We start from the raw sequence: 17,226 nt of genomic DNA on the forward strand, positions 1-17,226 counted from the left end.
CACTTCCTCATAGAAGGCTATAAGGTTGGTCATACATGACTTCCCCCTCATAAAACCATGTTGGCTGTTCTTAATGACCCCCTCATCCTTGATATGCCTAGTGATGGAGTCAAGAATAAGTTGTTCCATCATCTTTCCAGGGATGGAGGTAAGGCTGACCGGTCTATAATTACCCGGGTCCTCCTTCTTGCCCTTCTTATAGATTGGTGTGACCTTTGCCATCCGCCAATCCTCAGGCACCTCGCCCGTTTCCCACGACTTACCAAAGATGATGGAAAGTGGCCTAGCAATGACCTCCGCCAGCTCCCTCAGCACCCGTGGGTGCATTCCATCCGGACCCATCGATTTACAGATGTCCAGATTGCATAGCTGATCCCTAACCCAATCCTCATCTACCAAAGCAAACTCCTCCTTTGCCCTGACTCCTTCTGGGGCTATAGAAATCCGGGGCCCTCGGCGAGAGTCTGCAGGAGTAAAGACAGAGGCAAAGAAGGCATTCAGCACCTCTGCCTTCTTTATATCCTCTGTCTCCAGGGCACCCACTTCGTTCAGCAGTGGGCCTATATTGCCTCTTGTGTTAGTTTTATTTGCTATGTATTTGAAGAAGCCCTTTCTATTGTCTTTAACCCGACTAGCAAGACTGAGTTCCAAGGAGGCCTTAGCTGTCCTAATTGCCTCCCTACATCCTCTAACAACTGTCCTATATTCCTCCCAAGCGGCCAGCCCCTCCTTACATAATCCATAGATTCTCCTTTTCCACTTGAGTTTGCCCAGCAGCTCCTTGTTTAACCACACCGGTCTCCTAGATCCCTTACTTGATTTCCTACTCATTGGGACGCTCCGATCCTGAGCTTGGAAGAAGCGGTCCTTGAATGCTAACCAACTATCTTGAGCCCCTTTACCGCCTAGTACACTTTCCCATGAGACTTCCCTTAGCAGTTGACTGAAGAGGCCAAAGTTGGCCCTTCGGAAATCCAGAACTGTGGCTTTGCTAGGTATTCTATTCCTCCCACACAGGATCCTAAACTCCTCCATCTCATGGTCACTGCAGCCAAGGCTGCCATTGACCGTCACCACTTCGACCAAACCCTTCTTGTTGGCGAGTACTAAATCTAGCAGCGCTGCTCTCCTAGTTGGTACGTCCACCATTTGCATTAAGAAATTATCATCAATGCACTCGAGGAACCTCCTAGACTGTGAATGACTGGCTGTGTGAGTCTTCCAGCAAATATCGGGGTAGTTAAAGTCCCCCACGACGACTAAGGCATGTAGTCGCGAGGCTACTTCCAGTTGCCTGTAGAAAGCCTCATCAACTCCTTCGTCCTGATCAGGAGGTCTGTAATAGACCCCCACAACTGTATCACCCGTGCCAGTCTGCCCCTTGATTCGTACCCACAGACATTCCACTTCACACCAAACATTCTGTATTTCAGTGTGCACTAAATCTATTTCTATACTACATGCTTGTGTAGCATTTAGAGGTCATTTGGTATTACTGAATTAATCAGTCTGTAGCCTATGTGAACAAAAATTTGCATAAAATTTTCTATCTTACATTTGGATTCCTTCTTCCAAACTCTGCTTTATTTCTTTGCCCAAACCACGTTAGCATTTAATTATCACAGAAGAGATGTGACTGTGAAGAAGTAAATGCAATTTTGTGAACTTCACTGCAGCAATGCAACTTTACCATCTCACTCAACAGGACTGTAGCACAGGAGAAATGATTCTACTCTGAAAGACAGTACAGGCTGGGGGCTTTGGTCTTTTTCAGAAAAAATAGTTGAGGAAGAAGCCGAAAAGGAAGGATGAGAGCCAGACTGTGTGATTCTCAGACGTACCAATGGGCCAGTGAAGTCAGTCTTTAAAGCGGAGACTCATCAAAAGCTCTTTTTTCATTAGAATTTTGCAGTGTTGGGATGAAAATGTCACTAGTGACTTATAAGAAGCAAAACCTAAATTAAAGGCTATTTCTTTCTTCCCCAAATTATTATCTATGAGCATGAAAGAAACTACCTAGGCAAGACTAAGGGTGAGACAATTTTATTTGTCTTAGCTGACAGTGAAAGTCTAATTAGACTGACAAATCTTCTGTGCTATTTTCCTTTGTGATATACACTCTAAGAAAGGATCTAGCCTGGAGCTGCATGTAATGGAAAGACATTAATCAAGATTATTGGACCCTCAATAGAAAACAGAGTTAGAAGGCTGGAAAGTCTAATGGCTAAAGTAAAAGGTTGAGAACCTTATTCTGAGCCATGCCAACATATGGACTCTCCATACGGAAAATGGGCAGACCCCCTCTTCTATTTTTTAGAAAGAACATTCTGCATATTACATACCATACACTATCATTCTATGTCTCTAAGATCATTGATGAAAACATCCACAAAAAATTTATTCTCATCACCTCCAAGCTACAATTTGAACAGTTCAGTAAGTGTCATTATCTTCATCTCGGGAAGCCAGGGCTTGCTCTGGATACATAACAGAGCACACAGTTTCTGGTTCCTCATGGAGAGCATAACCAGAAGTCTATCTGTCCTCCAAGAGAAAGAAAACCTTCATAGAAAAGTTTGATTTTTGTCTTGGGACTCTAGCCATCCATGTCATGAGGCAGACATATTAGGGGCTTGCCCTAGATCAGTAGGCCCTAAGGTCTTCAGAAGCTTATCTGGAGCAGTTTTCCTTAAAGACCCATGCACCGGCTGGAATCATATCTTGGGTTTGCTGACCTGAACATGCTTTGAAAGGAAGATTTGTGTATCACCATGCATGCTTTTCTAGACTAGCTTTACTTAGTAATTAACTTCAAAGACTTCTTTACACAAATCACTTGAAAACTGAATGACCCAGCTCTGAACTGGACAGAAAACACTACATGAGAGCATATGGAGAGTCTCCTAAAAAGCTCTGAGCAGCAACTCAATAAATTCTGAGCATATAAGCAGCTGACATGGAAGCAGAAGCCAAGAGAATGTCACTTAAACTCAATTTCACAAAAGCCTCCCCAAATCCCTGAATAATTCACTAATAACTGAAGCTGTGCTTTAAATCAAGCGCAGGGACACATGGGATTTCAGGACTTTTAACAACTGCTAATGAAGTAACCCTGCAAGAAACATGGCAGCCTTGCAAGAATGTGATGTGGTACAGTACAGCGACTTTCACCTAATTGCTGCCTGCACAGCATGTTTCTGCACCACAAACATAAGCTAACAACTTGTCTTTGAGGCCTTTGTAGAGTAACGGGGCAAAGCAGAAGTCCTAGAGAATATATTATTATTACAGGAGAGTCTGGTGTGTCAGGGCCCTGAGACAAGCACCAGGAATTTAGTACAATGCATGTAACTTTAAACAGACCGTAAAATTCAGAGCAAAACCATGTGTGAGAAAGTTAGATCACTGTTTTTACTCAGTGGCAGCAGAACACAAGCACCATTTGCAACTTACTGAAACAAACACGAATCAAACCTCCTGTTTCTCCCTTATTGTCAGTTAACAGAAAAAGGTCAGCTCTTGTGTTGTGGTTTAAGCCCAGATGGTAACTCAGAACCACGCAGCCATTTGCTCACACATTTTCCTCGCTGTCTCTGGGTGGGATGGAAAGGAGAATCAAAAGACATTTTGTTATCCTCCTTCAAGGCCTCTCTGAATTATGCTTGATTCACAGAAATCTTCCTACCAGTATAACATACAGTCATACATCTCAACTCTTTCTCACTCAAATCCTGCCTGTCCTCCACTGATCTAAGTTTCACTGTCTTGAAGAAATGCTATTATGAATTTTAAAACAAAATGAAGTTACAGACATTTTAAATACTAATACCATTGCCACTGGGTATTTCCAGTAACATTTTTCTGTCAATTCCCTTTGTCTTGTTTTTCTGTCTGAGACTATATGTTTGGGATCTTCACAAATTGAAAAGCATATCATTGGTCTGTGAATATACTGTGTATTTTTAAAGCACTGAATTTCCCCAGCTGCACTACTCATACTACCTGACTGCAAGAGGTTACAAACAGAAGAAGTCTTTGCATTAATCATGCTCTTCTGTACTTCCTTAACAAGTGATGTGTAAATCTAAAGCCTACTGAACTTCGCCTGGATTTTGTATCACTTTGGGATTACAAACTTGACATTCTGCAAAAGCTTTATATGCATTTCAAAAAAGAGAAGTTTTAGTTACTTACATATGACAATGAGTAATACAAACAGCACAAATACTTCTAATACAGTAAGAACAATGCTTCTTTATCCCAATTCTTGCTATTTTGTATTAGATGCTTTACTTTTATTTGTATCATGATTGGTATTTCTACAATAGGCCAGAATCCTTCTGCAGTAAGTAGTGTAGACATGAAGAACACAAAATACATTTTGAATTCAGGGAGTCTTCAATCCAAGCATAAACATTTTTCTGTATCCATGTGTGAGATCTTGGATACCACACATGGATACAGAAAAAATGGATAATTAAACAAAAAATGTGCCAGTACTGATTGGCTTGATAAACAGCTGTCTTAGACCATCATCAGCCTTACCTCTGACAACTTCTTGACATGAGTCATGATAAAAAAATGTTTCAATGGGATTGGAGAAATAACCTGCTGTTGCCTTGTGGATAATACCAGGCAGCAGAAACATTCGTATGATCAAATCTAAGAAGTGAGCAAAAAAGTTCTTGAATTGTGCTGATCAGAATGGGAAGAGGCTAGACTGTAAATGGTCTTGAAAGTGAAGAAAAACTGTTTATTTCTGAGCAGAAAAAGAGAAAGCTGGAACAAGGTAATAACTAACTGTATTTGTACTGCTCATAGCCTTAGGTAGCTATATTTTACATTCCCCAAAGAACAAACTTGTTCTATTAGATTTTTCCACCACTTAGATCTAAAGTTATAAGCAGGCTTGACAATGGTGATGTTGAACACAAGCGAGATAAAATAACCATTAGGCATCAGAAAACCACAGCTGGAGATACTGCACAAACAGAAAAAGACAATTTCTTCTCACTTTCTCTGTACATATAACGCAACTTAAGCTGACAGAATCAAATTCTACCAAGAGTAAAGAAAAGCAAGCCATCTGTGCTATGACAGCAATAAAATGGCCTGATATTGAAATGCAGAAAGTTGTAATGGAGGTACATATTGACCTTTATCTTTCTTTCAGTGGGTGGCATGAAGTGTCAAAGAGTTATTGCTTTAATATCAGCTGAGATGAGGCCATTTGTTGTGGTGCATGTGTATCCAGGAAATCACTGCTCTTAACCATGTTTTTAGAAGCACTTTGACACTTTATTAAATCTTCTTGATGCTCTTTCAGCACACAGTGGTCTCTATAGGCTGAGTGAACTGCCATGTAGGCTAGACAGAAAGCTTTCTGGAGTAGTTCCTCTTCAAGTAAGTCAGGGTCATTTCCAGTTTGACCCAGCCCACAAAGGTCCAGTGCTACTCTCTGTTACACAGCTATAGCTAAACACAGCTCTGCTGCCTTTATAAATTATAGAAAATCTCTAATAAACTAATAGCAGGATCAGGACCACAGACTTTATTCTTATGGAGATGTAATCTTACAAAGATTTTCTCTAAAATTAGAGCTAGCCACTGAGGAAAAGGAACTGTAATTCTTTCAAAGTTTATAGCAAACAATGGCCAAACCTGGGGTAATTTCCCCTCACTTAGCTGAGAATTTATAAATCACCTGCCTGGTATTTGAGATTCAATTAATCCCAGTCCTTCTGACAAATGGATTTACAGAGTACCAAAGAGGGCAATGTTAAACCTTGGCTTGGAATTAATTACCCCAATAGTTATAAATTCTACTGCACCCAGAGGTACTTCACAGAATGGTTGTGGTTGGAAGGGACCTTTGGAGGTCAGCTGGTCTAAGCCCCCTCCCTGTCCAAGCAGGGTTGCCCAGAGACGGTTGCCCAAGACCATGTGCAGATGGCTTTTGAATATTTACAAGCACGGACACTCCACAAACTCTGTGGGCAACCTGTGCCAGTGCTTCATCACCCCCACAGTAAAAAACTGTTTCCTGACATTTAGAGGGAAACTTCGGTGTTTCAGTTTGTGTCTATTGCCTCTGGTTCTGTCACTGAGCACCACTGTCAACCTTTACATCCTCCCTCAAGTATTAAACATTAATAAAATCCTCCCCGAGCCTTCTTTTCTCCAAGCTGAACAGTTCCAACTCTCTCAGCCTTTCCTCATAGGAGAGATGCTCCGGACCCTTAACCATCTCAGAAACCCTCTGCTAGACTAGTAGCTCATTCTCTTTTGTACTGAGGAGCCCAGAACTGGACAAAATATTCCATGTATGGCCTGACCTACAAGATTAAGAGGTCAATTTTTGTGTTTTCTTATCCTAAGTGACCAGCACTAGATAAAAAATGAAGCAAACGGTCATATATATAAAAATACAATCAATAACTGATTCAACCTTCTGAAGCAGTTAGAAAGCAAGCATGCAACTTGTATGATTACAGGTTTCAAAATTCTTGATTTCATTAAGATCTTCTGTCCCAGGCAGCAGAAATTGTTTCAGGGAAGCAGATGCAATAATTTATTTTTTTTCTCCAACTAGACAACAATATACCTTTCTCTGGAGGTTTAATAAAGGCACACTGATCAATAATTATTTGTCAGTGTCTCAGCTGATGTATGCTGGTGTCAATGAAAGTATGTCACTTTCTACAGGTTGAGGTTCTGATGTAAATAACGATTTTAAAACAAATGTTTCATCCTACTTGATAACATGATAGTACGCCACCGAAATAAGCAATTTTAAAAATCTGATCCACTGCTTAGATTGGTTATTTACATGATTCTTTTCTTTGCACAGATAAGGAGAGCCAATTTAATGTGCGTATTTCTAATCAGTGCCATATTCTGTTTGCCACACAAGTGGTTCAAAAATCACTGCATTTTGGGGACTTTAAACACTACATGAGCACGACTAAGCCAGAACATCTGAAATGTATTTTTTGTTGGAATGTTTTTTACCAAAGACATTGTAACCACTCTACGTTGGAGCTCCTACATTTTGCAAGAAACTGATCTTGATAGTGTTCTTTTAAAATTTTCTACAGGAAGGCTATAAAAGGAAAATGAAAAATCGCTCTACCTGGAAGAAATGCTCCATTGCTCTTCTCCCCATTATGAAATTCACAGTTGCAGCAGCACATACTGTCATAATAATAAACAATCATACACCCACCCTCCATTAAGCATTGCAGTTCTCCTAGGAACACATTTCCCCAGATATACAACTGCAGAAACAGTTACAATCGTGTTTTTGTTTGCACTGGGGCAATACTAATTACACAAATGGGGCTGCAGTACAACAGAAGCAAAATACGTCCGTATTACATGTACATGTCCCATAATAATTCGTCCAGCTGTTTTTTCACCAACACAGGACAACATATTGTGGTGATTTACCTTATATAACGTTAATAAAATAGTTACATGGAGCATGATTCAGAGAACATGGCTCCCATGAACTTAGAATTGAGCAGCAAACAAAAGATTAATTAAGAAGCCAAGGAAATGCAAAAGACTAATTGACTCACCTGGATGCTGGGTGGCGAACGATTTTTTCTGGTTGTAGTAGTGGCCATTGTAGTTGTGGTTTCCATGACTGTAGTAGACATTTCTGGTGGCACGGAGGTTGTGGGTGTTGTTCCCAAGATGGAAGGGACCTCCCCAACAAGTCGGACACTTCCATTGATTTTAATGTTGGGGTTGTTCTCTGCTGCCATGTTCAGCACTTTCAAGCCATTGTAATAGAGACCGGAGAGCTGGCCTTGGAAGAGACGCCCTCTGTCCTTCCCTCCTATGGCTATTTGCGCCTGGGTGTTGAAGATCGTTAACTGTCGTCCTAGTGAAGGGGGGTGAATAACATTATTGCCAGACATTTCCTTCACTTTACACTTACATTGAGTCCTGGCCAGAAATGATGGACAACAAAGAAGTAGATGCATTCTTGGTAGTGTTTATGATGACTGTAGAAACAGTATGGAAATGTACTGCCTAAAGCTCATTGATAAGGAAGATTAGCCTGAAAGCAAGAACAGCTAAAACTGAACCTCATACCTCAGCATCCATTCACACATCAAAACTCTGGAGGAGTTTTGAGTCAGTCAGAAATGTGTGCCCACTCTTTTAGAGTTGGACCTATTTTAAACTACAAATAAGGCTCCAATATGTGGCTATTTTCTACTATCAGTTCAGACTGCAGTACCTGTCAAAATTTAGCCAATAAATAAACCTTCTATTTCGACTGGTCAAAGGATAGGATTCACTCATAAAGCCGCTTTTAACAGTACAAAAGTTTTAATGGGTGGCTTGAGGACCACATCAGAAAAATATTGATGGTGATATAAGAATTGTGTAGGAATCTAATGACAGGATCCATCATTATCTTCCACCTGTAAATTTTGTGTTGTGAAGGCTAATGAATCTGAACCCAAGAAATACCAAATGCAAACTTTTGTAGTGTCTCTGAAAGAGCAAAGTTTTTGAAATAGGGAGGATAATACAGTGCTTTAGATGGTTAAGCCTCATAATGCCTTACACTTTATTACCCTCTTACAAACAGTGAAATTCAAACCTAGACAGGTTAAGTGGTTTACTCAAGATCACATCCTGAGTGTTAGGAATGGTCTAATATCATATGTAATGAAAAATATACTTATTAAAAATAAATCTAGCAACAATTGCCAATTCACCTGGTTTTGTAAGATACTTAAGTCATATTCAGCCTGGACTGCTCTATGAATACTGTTTATGTCCCAGGCTGCACTAGGTTGACTATATTTAGAAATAAATTGCTTCATGCAGTGCAAAGGCAGTGCCTATAATTTCAGTGTTCTTCAGAAAATTAGCGGCATGCCATCTGGAATCTGTTGAATTAACAGACATCCAGACTGGGCAGAGCTCAGAAGGGTTATCAATGCAGCATCAAGTCAATCATAATTCAAATATCTACTCTGATTTTTCATTTTTATGAAGTTTGCATCACATGTTCCCATCCCATTCCCGCTCCCCAGTTCTCACTCACAAATTCCTCTCTCTAGTCCACCCTGATGAGAGGTGCAAAATGCCACCATGTAACAAAGCACAGCCTATAACCCACTGCTCATTCCTTCACAGCCAGTGGTTACAGCAGATCAAAATATGAGGGGGAGCTCACCAATTTTGGTGGTCGTCGTGACGGGTCTTGAAGTCAAGTGGTGATGCGGTGTTGCATCATCTTATGGTGACAGGATGGACCATGGGGAAGAGAATGGGGACAAGAGAAGAAATGTATCTGAAAGGAGTTCCTGTCCCCAAAGAGGGCCCTAGCTAACTAAGCAAAAGTGTATGGAGAGGTGTAACACATAGACAGGTGGAGGTGGGCTGCACATCCCTTGTGCTCCTCACCTGCAGATTTGTAAATGAAACATGAGGACTTGATCAGGGTGGAGTAACTGCATTGATGAAGAAATGAGAAATAAAAATGGAGGGTATCCTTCCCCTGGAAAGTGTTGAAACACCTGATGCAATATTCTGCATCTCAGGAGGTTTTAAACTTACCAGAGGCAATATGTCTATTAAAACATCAACAAACATGCACTGAAGCCACACATCCTCAGCATGTAAACAGAGCCTTTCCTCTTGTCTATGAGGAAAATAGGATCTGTCAATATCTGTCAAAATATTCAGCCCTCTCAGCCCAGCTCCTGTCTGACCTAGAGGACATGGCACTACACACTGTAGAAGTGTGTATACAAACTCATATACCATATCCTCAGTTTGCTTTTCTTCTCTGTCTTGTGTTTCAGATTTTTTTTAATGGATATGCTGTCAGTTCTTTACTACACATTTTTCCCTTCCCATATATTACTTCCTTCTAGCATTCTATGTGTTTCCATACTGCTCCTGCCCCTACATACCCAGACATTTCACTTACTACTGTTCCTCCTTCCCACCTCACTCATGATAAGAGTGGCAAAAGGTAGAAGTGAGATAAGTAAAGAACAAGGAGCTATTTCACTAATCTTGAGATGTTATCCCTGAAAATGAAGGGAAAGTATTGACCATTCAAAGCTTTCCATTTCCATTCCTTTCTCCCTTTGAATCAGTGCTGTATTTTTTTTAATCTTCTATCAAAGGGAAAAGGGGTGGGTGATGATAACGAAGGAATTTTAGCAGTTCGAGCTAGGAGAGCTGCTCACGTCATGACAGAAAAGGGCTTCCCTCACTTTTACTGGAGAATTGCAACTCTCCTAAGGATGTCATCTATTCTAACCCAAGCTCATAGTACAGCTTTAGACATATCTGTCATATCTCTTGCTTTACATTCAAGAATAAGGAGCATACTGAGGCTGAAAAAAAAAAGATCATGTCTACATTTCTGGGTCTTCATCTGCATCTTCTAATGCTGAAAGAAAGTGTACAAGGACAGGCCCCACTCCAGTAAAAAAAAAAAGAAGTTTGTGTCTTTTGGACCCTTGTTTGTGAAGTGGTCTTCTAGACCAGGATTCATGCACTGCACCATATGGTTAATACTGGAGACAGCCCTGGTACCAGAATTGTGCTTGCTAAAAGAACAATCACTTGTTGGAGCCACTTAAAACCTGATATTTCTCATTCTTCACTCTATGATAGTATACAGGCACATGAGTAAAGACAGCAGGGAAATGCATGTGAAATGAGAGAAGACTGTTGAGAGAACAAACACTTATTTCTGCCACCATAGGTCTCTTCTAGTAATTCTTTTGATGGTATGGTTCTGAAGCCCTTACTTCACCTAAGTAAAATTTATTTGGCCACTGAATTTTGTTACATTAGTAAATTCTACTAGGTGTGTAAGGGGTGCAGAATTACAGTCTTTTTCCCCAGAGAACTTTTGCTACTGCTATTTTAGTGTCATACGGGAGAAAAATCATGAGTATATTTCAAGTTTCTGAGGTGTTTTGCAAGTATTCTGAATAATTCAACCTCTCAGGCTTTTTGTTTGCTCTCTCATTGACTTCTTCATTTGGAAAACTGTTTAACAATTAAAAATATGACGGAGAAATCTTAGTAAAAGTGTAAGTTTTCCATAACTCTAAGAGCAATTTTTTGGCTGATTTTGCAAATCCTAATTCATACTAACAGTTCTTGCTTCAAAAGTAGTCACACAACAAGACTCACATGTAAGTAAGGGAGTTTTGAAAAATTAAGGACTTCCAGGATCAGTCCTTTCAATCAGATGCTTCTAGGTCTTTATTAGCTCATCCAATTGCAGAATTGGTAACATCTGTGCCTTATCATAATTTAAGTACGACTACTTAATTGAACAATTTAGGACTAATACTTTTTTTTTTGTTTGTTTGTTTGTTTTACTCACATACATAATCTCAGTGAAAAGTGTTTCATGTTCTGCTTATTACCTGGGCTCCTCTTAAAAATACTTTAAACCATTTTACAAAAATAAAAAAATTATAAGAACCAAAACCAAAACCCAGTAATGATGCCACTTCAGAAAGCTCATTTTTTTCCCCAAGAATGAACTATTTCAATATTATAAATCATGTAACAGTGCTACCAAAGGAAGACCCAATCTATGAAATTCAAAAATGGCAAAAAAGTGTTTCATTTTACCTTGCTCAGACCAAGAACTCATATGGACAAGAAAGCTATTCTATATGCTGTCTCTTTGATGAATCTGTCTATTCCTTCATCCATCAGTTCATCCTGTTCCATTTTTATAGCAAGTTACCCTTTTACTCATCATCTTTATAAAGTCTGCTGACAGAAGGTTTCCATGTTACATTAATTGTTGGACTGATGACCAGATGGATGAGCAGGCTGGTGAAAAGCTAGGTAAATTATTCATTCTTATTATTTTTTAACTTGAGTGGTACCTAAGTTGCTCAAAACATCTACCTACTTCGGAATGAATGAACCAAGTGATACTGTCTCAGCTGTTACACTGCATGATGCCATTCCCTAGCACAAAGTGTGAAGACTGAATTTCCTTTTACTTTTGAAAAAACATACCTCTATTCTTCGAGCCTAAAAGCAGGTAATGCTTTGAGAATGTCTGAACACTCAAATATTGTCTTTGTTAGACCCTACTGCATGTGTGATTGTCTTTTAACAAAGCATCAATAACCACAAAAGGTAGACTTCAGTTCAAAACTTCAGGTTGGCTTACAAATGAAAGTGTCTTAGCATGCTCATAAGCTCAAACTTGAAAAAGCAATGACATAAATCAAAAGATTTGGTGGAAAAACAAAAAGGGGAAAAAAAAAACCCCAACAACCAATCCCATAAGTGAAACAAAACACAAGAAAACAAAGGTGAGGTTCTCAAGCACATGAGCTGCATCAAAGAATTAGACATGCATCTGTTTTAACAAAGCTGAGGCAATCACTGTCTTTAGTGTTAAAGGGACTTTAGCAATTCAAAATCACCAAAATTATCTTCTTTTTAGTGTTAAGTTTTATTTATTTATTTTAGTTTGACGTTGTAAATTAACAGGGCAACCCACTGAGACTCAGTAAGCATTTTCTGTATACCTTCATTCTAAAATTTACTTACAATTTAGCTGAATTAACTATTTCATAAAACCTTGGTGGTAAAAAAAAAAAAAAGAATATTTTAGTTACACAAATATTTTTGTCTTTCAGAAATATTTTAGCTATAGCTGCAAACTTCGTACTTTTGCAGACCAAACCTGAAAAGTGGGCAACACTGTCAGCTCTCACAGAAGTCAATGGGAACTGAGTGTGCACAAGACTTTGCAGGATCAGATCCTTCATATGAAAATACTTTGACTATACTTAGCCACACCCTTTGTGATCTAATTTATCCTGGGTAAACCAATCTGTTAATTCAGCCGATGACAGAAGTTTGAAACAGAACATGAATTATATTTTTCTAATACTACAAAACACTGGTTTTCCCTCTTGGAAAATTTGCCAACAATCGTAATCAAAATAAGCACAGAAAATGCAAGATGTGAGTTGAAAGGTCACCCCCTTTTATCAGCAGTACTTTCTTAAGAGGAAACAAGAGAAGACTGTTCTGCTTTTTCTAGACTTCAAGGCAAGGAGTCAGTTACAGTGATATTTTTTAATACCACAGCTATTATAGAGCAAGAAGATCTTTCTGGCTTAAGCACCACTGTATTCAGTTACCTTCAACAGGCTTTGGAATGGGCTCTACAGCCAAGATTTTTTTCCCCCTTCCAAATTACTGATAAAAAAACATTACTGTTCTGACACAAGTCCCATTTTAACAGGTCAGGAGTGTGTGCTGAACTCTCACTCAAGCCAGCTGGACTTGTGCATGTTAACAAGTCTTTTTACTGATCTGAGGCTAATTACTCCAGGCAAACCCACAAAATTAAATAGCACTACCTGAGATTAAGTTAGGGAATAATTTGACCCATGATTTAAGACAAATGTATCATGAGAGTTGAAACTGTACTCCAGACATAGCATAAAAGTGACAGAACAATCATCTTTCTCTGTCTCCCTCATTGTAGTTTAAATAAAAATGTTACAAAATGTTTTCTTTACAACATTTTTAAAAATCAATTAGTTATCTTAATACAATTAGGAAATACATAGCCATAGTGGCTGATGAGAACCCCCCCCCCCCAAAACCTTACAGGAAGTGGTTTAACGAGTAGGTTTGAATATGTTTAAGACAACTTTGATAATAAAGATATAAATGTAGTTTAAAAACAAATAAAAATAGGAAAATCATGCAGTGGTTAAATTGCCATAATACATGTTGTTGCTCTTCACTCTGTTTTGGTGGTTTGGTGGTTTTTTGGTTTTTGGTTTATTAGAAAATTTTTGCTTGTTTGTTTGTCATTACTATTATAGCAAGCTTAGAATTTTGTCCCTTTAACTGCATTTTAATAGCAATGTATTATAGCATGATTTATCAACATATGGCAGGTGGAAGCTGACACAAATTATAATGAAAATTAAAACAGTCATTTATGCAGCAGGCGATTATCATTTAAGAAACATTTATTTGCAGGCTTTAAAAATGAGGGTTTAGAATCAAATGGGTTTAAAATGAAAGCTTTAATGACTGTTACCTTTTTCCTGCAGCCACTCCTCTACGGGCCGGTTATATTTGAAGGGAATTTTCTGTTTTACCATTTGGAACCGTTCACTATCAGTGTTGCCTTTAAAGTTTAAAAAACAGCTTAAAAACAATCTGAAAAGTCAATGAAATAGTTAAAACATCCTAGATCTTTTGGGTTTTTTATGACCTTATTTAGCTATAAATACATAAGTTCACGTGTGTGTACATAAGTATTTGAAAAGAGAGAGATTTATCTTTAGTAAAGTGGAGAATAGTTATACATCCAATTGCCTGAGGTTCTGGAAGGTCAAAGAAGTTAAATGCTATGAAAAAGATATCTCAGACTGTCCACAGAGCATTAGATTATCCAAATTGCTTAGAAGGTGTGTGTAATTTGTCTGGGATATGACACCTTGAGTGAACTCAGTGCCGTATGTTAAAACATTTTGATCAGACTCTAGATGTGACTGCACAAGACATGGCAAATTTGTCAGGCACACAAAAACACAATTAGTAGTATTTTGATCAACCTTCTTGCAGTAGTAAAAGACACGCATAAGGACTAGAAACCCAGTAAACACACAAAAAGAAAGGAAGAAATAAGAAATCAATGCTGAAAGGATATAATAGAAGTAGATTAAAAAAACTAAGTGTAGGAAGATAGGAAAAAAGGGAAGTAAAATTTAAAAGGAAGAAGAGTGTTAAGGACACATGAAGACTTGTGTCCAGTTACCAAAGATTTGGGCCTGTTGCCACAATAAAAACAGATGCTTAGAAACTAACTTAAATGAAAGCTGAAATAATTACTCAAGATGTAAATTCAGGCAAGTGCAGTTCTATTGTTTGTGTTGATGGATAACAGAATTGTCCAATAAAGTGTGTTTTAGAGCAAAGTTCATATAACTTGCACAGTACAGAAAAGAACAGGATTCACACAAACCCTTAAACCAGATTCCCTGGGTACTGAAAAATTTTACTGGTCAGATGGGTTGGGTTAAATTAGAGTAGAAAGGAGCACCTCAGTTTGATGGTGTTAGTAGTAAGAATAAAGAAGTGTCATCATTCTGCTTTCTCATTTTTATCAGCTACAGTCACTTTCTGACTCATTCTAGTTTTTGCTTCAAGCATATTTTTTTATAAAAAGCTCTTCAGTCATAAGCATAAAAAGAGCGCAACTTTTACAAACTTCATTATAATATTGTAGAAAACTAGAGTAAACCTCCAGCTTACTGAAGTTATGCTACCATAAGCAGAAGTTCAGTAGATGAGTAGCGCTCCAATATGTCTTGAATAAATGGCAGACCAAGAGTCAGCAACTGGTTTCCAAAATTTGCAGTATTACTCCTAAAAATCCCACATATAAATAACCTAGCACAGCTTCATTTTTATTTGACTTTCTGAAACAGATACTGGAATCTTTTTGCAATGTAAAGATACGTCAAGGGAAAAAAATATATATGACTAATAACTGGCAAGATGCTCTACCCAGTCAACAGCAGACAATTGAATGCTGTAAGCAATAAGACTGGTAAATCTCGTGTTTGATAATCTTTATTGTGGAACTGTTGCTTAGAAATGCTGCCAGTCTGTATGAGGTACCTGCTGACCGCAGCTATCCTCCCCACCATCACCCTGTTACTGCTGACTTTTTGGAATAAGTGGAGAAGTAACTATAGTGACACAACAGGTATAATCCCACATGGGTTCACATGTAATAAAGCATGGACCTAATCTTAAGAGGTATTCGTCATCCGCATCTAAGTTCGGTTGCATGGAAACAGCAATTTGCATTTGGGTTACTATCTCCAACTCTAATAATGAACATTTAGGAGGCTTGCTGATTATTTCGGGCAAAAGGTAAAACAGCAAAACATTGAACAGCAGCTTTAGAGGCCTGATTCTTTATCACCTTCCTGGAAAGTCATCTACTTTTTTCCTTCCATTTAACAGATCCATTGCGGCAAACTGCTATTCGCCATTGTAGGAAGATGTAATTAACCACTAGCTGACACACACTGATGTACTAGTTTCTCTGTCCCACCTCAGATGCCTGACATGTACAATTAGTTACTTGGATAAACTAGCAGGAAAAGATAAAATACTGGAGCCAAACACGGTCAGTTATTTATCAAACAATATTAAACAATATACCGTAGTGGCTTGGAGTCACTCACAGACATTTTGTTATCTCTAAGTACATTTTCTACTTTCACAGTTCATATCAGCACCAACAAAAAGTATCAATAGTCAGTTGAGTACTTCTATGAATACAGATTCTTAAATATAAAATTTGAATCATGTCCAGTCTAATCTAATAAAGAGCATCTGGGATAATATAAACTTCAAAATGAAAAAAAAAAAAATCATCTAAAGCTAAAGAGACAGAAATATTCATAGAACATTGATTTTTTAGTCTATTTATAAATAATAAGCTGATGACTAATATAGGCTAGAGTTCATGCGGGTCAGCTGTTTTCCCAGCTTCTCAAGCTAAAGGACAGGTCCCTTTCCTGTAAGATCTCACACTGGCTTAAGCCTAGGGAAAGTTTACATTCACAGGAAAGGGAAGCAGACCTGCTAGTCTGGGGAGAAGAGAAATAAAAGTAATCAAGTCAAGCTCACTGCAAAAATAACTTCTTTTTTAAGATCAGTTAGCATTAGACCTTTCCTCAACACACTAAATACATACTCTCCTTCACCAAACCAGATAAATCTTGTAAATGCAATCATAAAAATTATACATCTCCTTTAGGATATTTCTGGTCTCTTGCAATGGGCCTATTTTTCTCTGTGTAAGAAAGGAGTGTAGGTCTTGAAAGACACTCAGGAGGTTTTTCCATTGGACTTAAGTACTTAAATTTCTCTAGGAACTCCTACATTTTTCTGCAACCCAGACTGGTACACTTACAGTCTATTACTATATCTGTGTTGAACGTGATTTTAGTAGAAACTGAGGTTATTCCCCACTTTATAGAGGATGTTCTAAGTAAATGCTTCTTGCAATGAGTGCCTTGAAATCTTGATGTTGATGGGCAAGAACATGTTCTGTAACACCAAGAGAATTCTATAACACACTTTACTCAGAACAAAAAACTGCACTGGCTTCATTTGATATGTACATAAGCAACCTTTTACTGCTGG

The 17,226-nt window shown here is 38.4% G+C and overlaps 1 protein-coding gene across 12 annotated transcripts in view; it reads right to left on the reverse strand.

Annotated features, from left to right (window-relative positions):
* Nucleotides 1–17,226, reverse strand: part of NRXN3 (neurexin 3) — an 894,623-nt gene that overhangs the window by 102,647 nt on the left and 774,750 nt on the right. For 10 of the 12 annotated variants that reach the window (XM_065685949.1, XM_065685942.1, XM_065685943.1 and 7 more), the window contains 2 exons: nucleotides 14,096–14,185; nucleotides 7,581–7,888 (listed from right to left, as the gene is read on the reverse strand). In XM_065685949.1, coding sequence (XP_065542021.1) covers nucleotides 7,581–7,888; nucleotides 14,096–14,185 — 398 coding nt within the window. The remainder of the gene's footprint in view (nucleotides 1–7,580; nucleotides 7,889–14,095; nucleotides 14,186–17,226) is intronic. The other 2 variants (XM_065685950.1, XM_065685953.1) reach the window with 1 other exon arrangement.

Source organism: Lathamus discolor, chromosome 6 (genome assembly GCF_037157495.1).
Source record: "Lathamus discolor isolate bLatDis1 chromosome 6, bLatDis1.hap1, whole genome shotgun sequence".
Classification (NCBI taxonomy): domain Eukaryota; kingdom Metazoa; phylum Chordata; class Aves; order Psittaciformes; family Psittacidae; genus Lathamus; species Lathamus discolor.